This window comes from Carettochelys insculpta, chromosome 4, assembly GCF_033958435.1.
Source record: "Carettochelys insculpta isolate YL-2023 chromosome 4, ASM3395843v1, whole genome shotgun sequence".
Classification (NCBI taxonomy): Eukaryota; Metazoa; Chordata; order Testudines; family Carettochelyidae; genus Carettochelys; species Carettochelys insculpta.
Window position 1 is genome coordinate 26,761,381 of NC_134140.1, and position 9,372 is coordinate 26,770,752.

General features: G+C 46.4%; 1 protein-coding gene across 1 annotated transcript in view; it reads right to left on the reverse strand.

Moving 5' to 3' along the window:
* The window catches only part of SLC2A9 (solute carrier family 2 member 9), a 154,267-nt gene extending 145,685 nt beyond the window's left edge, over positions 1-8,582 (reverse strand). Inside the window, exons 1-2 of the mRNA XM_074992496.1 lie at positions 8,452-8,582; positions 2,765-2,863 (exon numbers count right to left, since the gene is read on the reverse strand). Of these exons, the coding sequence (XP_074848597.1) occupies positions 2,765-2,863; positions 8,452-8,502 (150 nt within the window). The 5' untranslated portion in view covers positions 8,503-8,582. The remainder of the gene's footprint in view (positions 1-2,764; positions 2,864-8,451) is intronic.
* Positions 8,583-9,372: the final 790 nt, after the last annotated feature.

The following is a 9,372-nucleotide window of genomic DNA, read 5'->3' on the forward strand; positions in this document are numbered from 1 at the left end:
GTGTGATATTTCCAAAACTGAACTGGCTTACACAAGGACAGTTTCAGGCTATTTCGCGTTTTACTGCTTACTTCCTAGTCTTTCTCCTTGCTAACCGACTGGCAAGAGCTGATGTGATTTTTTTTCTCACTGTGCATGAATCAGTGACACCTCTTGACTCATTTCCGTTCTGACATTCACTGTTCTTGTCACACACAGGCCCCAACCTGTGTCTTTTCCCAAGAAGGATCTTTGCAGTGCAAGTCAGACTATTTTCATGTCCTCAAGGATCACATTTTTAAAGTGACGCGGTGCTTACTAACAAGTTACACACAACTCCTCTGATCAATTGTGCAGTTTGCAACTTTCTGGTCCCTGAATTGCATCAGTAATAGCAGCCCATAATATTCATCAACCCTACCTGTCTGGAAAAAGCATATTTCATGACAGAAGAATGCTTACTACTTTTTAAAATCATAGTAAGTTGCTAAACTCTACGCATATGTTTCAAATGCCACAAAACACAATCATACTTGTATGATACAGTAGCAGAGTCCTACAGAAAAAATTTAAATGCATTATTGCTTATCTCTAAAATTCATTTATGAGTCCCTGCTCATTTAGCAAAGTGATCAGAATGGATAAAAATCAAATTAAAAAATCATTTTAATTTAAACCTTAGTTTTTTAAAATCATCAATACTTAAGTTTTCATTTAAAAATAACAGTTACAATTACTTCTCATTGCAAATATGCTACACATGCATTAAAGCTATGTTTATGATTATGATATCTGGTAGGGATGTGTTAAACCAACCTATCAGGGGTCCACATTGACCCCTGTACTCCTTGTGACACATGAGGACCACGGGAGGTGGATGGGACAAACTCTCCTGTTGACCTTCCTCAGTGAGGATGGACAGGTAAATGAATTTCAGACAAGTATATTCTAGCTACTCAATTGCCATAGCTAGAATTGTGTATCTGAAATCAACTTAAGTTTCCTATTGTAGACCTGGCCTTACTCAAAAATGAGTTAAGGGCTGCAGTCTGTCCAGCCTAGCTACCAGCTCCTTCTTCTTGAAAGTTCTGGGCTTTCAGTTTTCTGTTTCTCAGCAGATACAAGCATAGCATGTACAAAAAAAAAAAAAAGACACAAGCTGGACACAGCATAGGAGTTAGTTAAGACACTTTCTCAAATACAGAGGGGCTGTATCTAGGAAAGGATGGAGGCAGCATAGAAAGGAACAGTGGAGTGGGCTGGAAAGAAAAAGGGAAGACATTATTCAGCTTCCTATAGGTCCCCACACTTTTACCACAGAAGAATTGCCATTATATGAGCTGGCCACATATCTACACCAGCAACACCATTACAGGACCTAACCAGATCACCCACACCATCGTGAGTTCATTCAGCTGCACATCTACCAATATAATTTATGCCATCATGTGCCAGCAATGCCCCTCTGCTATATACATTGGAGAAACTGGACAGTCTCTACATAAAAGAATAAACGCACACAAATCAGATATCAGAAATGGCAATATACAAAAACCCGTAGGAGAGCACTTCAATCTCCCGGGCCACACAGTAGCAGACTTAAAAGTAGCTATCCTGCAGCAAAGAAATTTCAAGACAAGACTCCAAAGAGAAATTTCTGAGCTACAATTCATCTGCAAACTCGACGCCCTCAGCTCAGGCTTAAATAAAGACTGTGAATGGCTGGCTAAATACAGAAGCAGCTTCCCCTCCCTTGGTGTTCACATCTCCAGATCAACTGCTGGTAGTAAGCCTCACCCTTGCTGACTGAGCTAACCTTGTTATCCCCACCCTTGCTCTGGCTTATTTATACCTGGCCCTGCAGATTTCCAAGACCAGCATCTGATGAAGTGAGTCTGTGCTCACGAAAACTCATGCTCAAAACTTTTCTGTTAGTCTATAAGGTGCCACAGGACCCTTCGTTGCTGTTATAAATATCATAAATACTGAATCTGACTAAGCTGGTGGGGTAAAACCCTGGCCAACTGAATTTAGTGGAAAATCTCCCCTTACTATTGGCAAGATCAGGCCAATGGCGTCAACAATCTCTTCCAGCAATGAATTCCATTGCTTAATTATAGATTATAAAAAAGGTCTTTAGAATATGTCACTCTCAATTTCACTGACTGATCTCTTATTATTTTGTGATAGTAAAAAAAGAATAAGAGCAGAGAACAATTAATTATGTGTGTACTTTGAACAAAACATTTAAATCTTAATCGGTAATAGTATTCACAACAAAATTAAAAAAATACTATGAGTCATTTCATATATTCCATCAGCAGAACTTCCTGTCACAGATTATAAATGGCCAACGCAGAAGTTTTACTGCATGGACTGTAAACAAGGTATCAGTAAGGAAAACAATAGAATGCCCCCACTAGTTAAAAGCAAAGCAAGAAAAAAAAAATCTGTTATCTGCCTCTGAGACCAGAATTCTCTACAATTCTTAAAAAAATGTGATCAAAAGTTGGTACATAATCAATAGCTGCAAATACACAGCGTGTTCCTGGGATTATTTTACCACACAGAACAAACTCATATGAAATGAATTTACTCATTTCAGGACACAAATTAAATTTTGTAAAGAAAAAAATTAGTTATGGGGAACAAAAGCCTTTCAAAAGTTCTCTCTTTTCTCTCCCACTATACAGTCTTACAAACAAGTATTTCAAATAGTTTGCATAATTTTTGGGCAACACCACCCTCTACTGGAATTATAGTTTAAAAGCATTCAATCACTTACCACGGTTGGTGCATTCACTACTGAGAGATTATAACCATAAAGAAATGAAGATCCAAATGCTCCAGCTAAAGACGCAATAATAAGGCTTCCAGACCAGTCCTGGGGGGACAAAAAAAAAAGTAGGAATCATGGGTGTATTTTTTTAAGATACCGCTGTAATTAATGACAGGGTCCTGCAGATGATCAAGTACAGCCTCAAGACAAAAGCTCACAGCTTGGAAACATTCTCTTGTAATTCGACCAAAAGTAATGTTGATTAGGGGTGTTAACTGGTAAGCCTGATCCTAAGTGGATAAGACTTACCGGTTACAGGGGTTGCAGGGTGTTGCTTCAGCCCCATGGGGCCACTGCAGTGGGGCCAGGAGAAGAGGGAAGACACGCTGGGGAGGCTGCTCCAGCTCAGCCAGGCTGGAGCAGCACACAGGGGACCCAGGCCACTCTGGCCCAGCTGGAGCATCCCTGCCTGCAGGACACCCGGGACTGCTGTGGACGGGTGCTGCATGAGCCAGGCTGGAAAGCTCCTACCCCAGGCCAGGCCAGGCCACTTCAGATGGGGGGCTGTGCCAGCTGCTCTGGAGCAGCTCCCACCCAGAGAAGCACTGCGGTTAGGGACACTCCAGCCAGGCTGAAGCATCCGTGGTCTCCAGCATGCTGCAGGCAAGGGTGGCTGGAGCACCCTACCCAGTCTTCCCCCCGCACAACCCATTTAATGGTTAATTGGTTAAATCTAGTGTTCCACCTGGTAACTCATTAAACAGGATTTTACATCCCTAAAATTGATATGAAGTTGTCACATTTGTACCTGTATTTTTAAATCAGATTAATTCAAAATCCATGCAAGGTACAAGTTTTCTACTATTTATTAGACAGGATATTAATAACTAACAAATTAGGTGATGATTGGTAGCATAAATTGGTCTCTGGCTAATCCACAGGCACCACGGCTTTGAGCAAGCTCCCGGCTACATGGAGAAGGAGTGGTGGGGCTGAGCTCTTGCCACATGTGAGGGTAAAAATGGCTCGCATGCCACTCCTAGAAACCCATGCTGGGGGTTGCTGACCCTGTTCTAGACTATAGGTAAAGTCATTATTCTGCTTCCCCATCACAAGAGCTTTGCACCCTGGGCTGCAACCCTACTCACCCTGCCCTGGTTACAGGCCTATATTTGTACCAAATTATCTGGTCATCAAAAAGTTTGCAGGCATAATAGTTGGGCATTGATATTGTTCTAGCAATTTTTCTTAAACAAATAGCTCCACTGTGGCTTTTCCAAATTAACACTATTAGTAAAGGCCCATGATTACTTTTCTGCGACACAATTGCAATTATTTGAAGATCAGGTAAGGTCTTAATTATAGGTCAGATCTACATCACATACATGACCAGCCCAGCAATTACTCTGAAAGACCCCATGAACAGGGGACCTTTTAGTACCGCTTCCTAATTTCTAATATCAACTGGATTTTGAAGGCCTGAGAGTAATATTCTAGTTACTGATATTAGTTACAAACACATCACTTGCTGTTAGCCGGACAGTCTATTATATCTCCCATTATGTCCCTGCCAGTAATTGTCAACTCATGCCAATACTTTGTCTTTCCATTCACTACTTGTGTTAGCAATTTGCCGTTTCACATTTGCCCTCCCAACAGCTGTGCAGAGGGTAGTGTACTTCTGCAGTTAGAATTTCTGCCAGACTTCAAAGTTTTGCATCCCAGTGAATAGTTTGCACCTAGTACATTCATATGTTCTCATATTCACAAGTTGAGACAGACACCACAAAAAACATCTCAAATTGCTCCAATTAAGCCTGTGAAATCTGACCTTTTAAGGACAGTGGTAGGTTTGAGATTTAAAGGTTTTCCCTATTTCCCCAACATCATCCATTTTGTCCATCTCTGTGTCAAAGATAACTAGCATGGAACATGCACTCTGCATGGGTACCAGGGTGGAATCAGAGAAGCGACGTGCACCTTACATGAGTCTATGCTCCATAGAATTTCCCATGGAAATCCAAGGCTTGATGGGAGAGTCACTTTGGAATGCTGAATGACAGCTCATCTTCATTGCCCCTTACATTTGTGGAATGTGGATACCTCAAAAATTTGTCCTGAGTACTTATGGTAATGGAAACTCAACAGGCTTTAGTCTCCAAAATGTTTGAGTCCTGTTGAAAATGGGACTTGGGAACCTTTTTATCCTGTATTTTCATTCCTGAAGCTGACTCATTTGTATATTATTTACTAAAGACAATCATCATTATAGTCTCTATTCCTCCCAGAAATGGATGGGCACCTGAAAATGGAGCTAGTTTAGAAATAATGTCCTGGAGGGGTTCAGAACCTTTTAGAGGTAGCCACTGACCAATAGATAAATCAGGCTGGGGTCACACAATTGAGAAGCAAAAAGGAAAAAAACAAAAATCAAAACAAAAAACAACAAAAACAACCTCACTGATCTGGCCCTCGCACAAAAACAAACAAACAAACAAATAAACAAACAAAACAAAGAGACATTCCCTTCACAACTCAGCCCCAGAGTCTAAGGGAGTCAAGGCAAGTACATTTCGTGGGCCCCTCTAGACTCTGGAGTAGGGTCAAAAATGAGGCAAAGTGTGCAAAGGGGCTGCCAGAAAGTGGGTTTGGGATGTGGCATCTTGTCAGGTGGGAGGGAGGGTGCATGAGCAGGCTGGCAACTGGAGAGTCGGGGCTGGAGTGGGTGCAGAAGCTGGCCGCAGGTTGGGATCTGACCATGAGGGGGTACAGCAGAGAGGTGGGGTCTTACAAACTGTGGGAGAGTCAGATGGCAGGGCAAAATTTTCTGGAAGAAAACATCAAAAGAAAAGCACGTTATTCAGTTTTAATCAGAAGGGACAATTTTGGAAATACAGGCTCTTTATAGCCATCAGCAGAAACACCTGAATACCTTCTGCTTGCCACCTTTCATACCAGTGCTACTGAACCACTCAATCTGCTTCAAATATTGAGAAAGGCAGACTAGAGGGCAAGTAGCAAAGAAAACATTGACAGAGCAGAGCCAGCTGGACATTCCCCTCATCCTGAGCACAGGTCCATGGTGTCCAATACACTCCCCATTTACCAGATGTGGTGAATGGGGCACTGGGGGACATAACACATGGAGTGCCTCTCCACCCACTCTACGCATGTGCTCCACCACTAGGTGGGATGAGAAGTTAGCAGCAGCGGGGGCAGAGGTGGCCCCTGGAGCAGTTTCCCCGGTGTGGCTCCTGCAGCTCCACCTGGAAGCCATGTGGCTCCTTCTGTCCCAGCGCAGCTATGACACTCCTTCTGCCCCTGCACAGCTTTGCTGTTCCTGCAGCTCCTGCATGGAGCCACGTCGCTCCTTCAGACCTGGAGGCCTGACTCCACTGGCAGTGGTTCTGGTGAGTTGCTGACATATCCAGTTAGAATGGGGCATGGAGGGTGGCCTGGGGGCACCTGTCTCTGGAGGAAGGGGAGGCATTCATTTGAGGTCGGGCGGGGGGCTGTAGCCAATATCCAAGGCTCATAACCACAAGTGTGCCAATCTTTGAATGATTATTGGACTCTCTGATCTAGGTAGTGTATTCCAAAACTCTGTGAATGGATGAGGTTTGCAGCAAGAGACTAGATACTTTTTAACCCCACGTAAGTGGAAGACCCCAGCATACAAGTCACAGAAATGCTGCCAATTCTGAAAACACCACTACTTCATCCTTTTTACATGAGAATGGTCACTTCTGCACAAGGTTTGTGTGTCATTTTGTGTCCCCAGCTGCATCTCTTACCAAGCATACAAACCACTGTAGGAAGTTCCCCAAAACTCAAAATGGCTTACTCCACAATTTTAAAGCAGCAGGCTCCACTTTTTCTGTGATCTGCCTCTCCACTTCATCTATTACTGATTTGTTCAAATTTCAGGAAAGCAAGAAACAGAAGTAAACAGAACTAAGAATTTCAACTGCTTTCTGCTCCTATTCTTGCTCTGATGGGTTTATCCTTTTAATACAAGCAATCTTAGTAAGAAATAAAATGTAATTCATCTAGTCCAACCCTCTTGTGCTTACTAAAGCTAACTGGTGAAATCAAAATTCACAGTGCACAGGCTGAAAGGAAAGGTTTTGCACATCTGGGGTCACATTGGATTCTCAAAAATTACAGGTTTTGTTAGAAAGTCACAAGATAAACATGGTATATAACCAGCACTGACCCAGATTTAGGTGAGTGAGTTTTTAAGCAGTACAGAATAAGTGTTTGGGTATGCCCATGGGAAGTTATGCAGTCAGTTGTGGTACAGCAGCTATGTACATGGGTAGGGATTGCCCCCCAGAGTCTGGGTAGGCTTTCTACTGAAGATACCCTCTGCCACTTAAGGATTTGGGCTACTTTCCTGACTGTGTCCCTTGTTGGTAGTCCTGTTCATGTGTTTTGGTGCTGTCAGTGTCCTGTGACATGTTTCATGTATATGTCCCTTGACTATCTGATGGCATAAGATCCCATGTACACCCAGGCCAGGGTCAACCTCCTTTCTGAGGCAGAGTGCCAAAATTTGGCCTGTTGACCTCTCTGTATGGTCCCAGTGTGGGTGGTACTTTTAAAGGCCACCAACAGTCCCACTTACAACAGCTTCATTTATAAGTATATTAAGATGCAGAGCTTTACCATTTAGGTGGTGGTGGTTGGTAGCATAATGTTATTAATTCACAGGCTTTGAGCAACCTCCCAGCTGTGGAGGGTGGGAGTAAGAGTGGGAGGAGAGGCTGAGCTCCTGCCCCTTGGGTGGATGAAAATCTGCTCACGTGCCATTCTTGGCACTCATGATGGGGGCTGCTGACCCCTGACCTAGACCATCCATATCAGGTGAGTGTCCAACCTGTTCTCAGAAACTTCCAATGATGAGGATTTCACAACCTCCCTCCAAAGCCTATTCCAAAGTGCTTAAGTTGCCATCTTTGTCCTGAAGCCATAAAAGTAATTCTCCTCCTCTTGCTCTGAGCTCTGATACTCCGTAATAGCGACAGCCTTTCACGCCCTTCCCCAGGTGCCTCTGATTTCTGCTCAGTGGACTGCTCTGGTAAGGACAGAAGGCTGAGCTCTCTAGTCTCACAGCTGCGTAGCAGACCAGCCTCCCTATGAAAACAGGAACACAACCTTCCTACAGGAAGAGCTAAGCTTAATTTTTGTTGCTTGGTTTGGTTTGTTTTTTAACTCCAAGTGGAGATAGTTACCTGTGCCAGGCTCTGTGCATCCTACTTATTAAGTACCAGAGGGGTAGCTGAGTTAGTCTGTATCTTCAAAAACAAGAAGTCCTGTGGCACCTTACAGACTAACAGATATTTTGGAGCATAAGCTTTCACGGGCAAAGACCCGATGTGGGTGTTTGCCCACGGAAGCTTATTATCCAAAATATCTGATAGTTTATAAGGTGCCACAGGACTTCTTCTTGTTCCGCTAAGATAGAAGTCAAGGCCACCCCACCCCACCCTTTGTTTTTCTTTAATACCTAAGAGACTTTGTGCCAGCAGCTGCCCTCTGGTCCCAGTGCCGTTGGCAGAGGAAGTCCATGAAAATCTTACATCATCTTGCCAGGACACAGCGCAGCTCCTCTGGGAGGGGCAGAATCACTGCGTCCTCTCACACTCCCAGCCCAGCCCCGATTCCGCCAGCAGCCACGTGGAGCGACTTACGTTCTTCTCTCTCCTGCCGGCGCCGGGTAGCAGGGGCACCGCATTGGCCATTTCCGGGGGCGTTCGGGCCCAGCGGGGGGCGCCGCCTCAGCGCCGCACTGAGCACGGAGGCTGCGGCCGCTCCGTGCGCCCCACCTGCGCCAAGCGCGGGAGGCGACGCGCAAACTCCGCACCGAGCAGGGTGCGCTGGCGCCGGAGCCCCCCGCCGGGTGATAGGGCAGGCGCCGCTCGCTGGCTTGTTTCATTTCCCCCCAGGCGGGCAGACAGTCCCGCTAGCGGCCACGTGGCGCTGCGTGGGCTGGGCTCTCTCCGCGGCGGGAGGCGCTTGGGCCCGGGGCCGCTGCCTTTGCGCCGCCGGCTGCGAGGCGGCCCCTTGGCGTTAGCCCGCGGAGCGCGGCGGCGGCACCCCCTGGGCAGCCCTAGCCGGCTGTGTTAGGCGGCGGGAGCCGCGGGGAGTTCAGCGCGGCCTTGGCCCTTCCAGCCGGGGCCACCCGCAGCTCATGGCCGCCGCCCCCGCCGCAGGGCAGTGGCAAGGCCGCGGTGCCAAGCGTGTGGCGCAGGGACGGGGGGGACTCCACGCGCCGGTGCCCCCGCAGCGGCGGAGAGGATGGCAGGGGAGGGCCCGGATCACACTGGGCTGCCTGGTGGTTTCTGCGAGCGGTGACCACTGTCGAGGATGAAACAAGGAGGAGCCCTGGGGCCGCTTCAAGCCCAACGGATTTATAGGGGCATAAGCTAGTGTGAGCAAATAGCCAGGTCCTGAAGGGCCCCAGCACTCCTCCTTGGGAGGGCAGATCCAGACTAACCCTGCTACCCCGCCGCTCGGCATAGAGGAAGTGTCCTGACAAGATGCAGTTGAGGAGGGGACACCTTGTGCCCCAGGGTGGTGGTGGGGAGAAGAAATCTAGGAGAGTTCAAGGG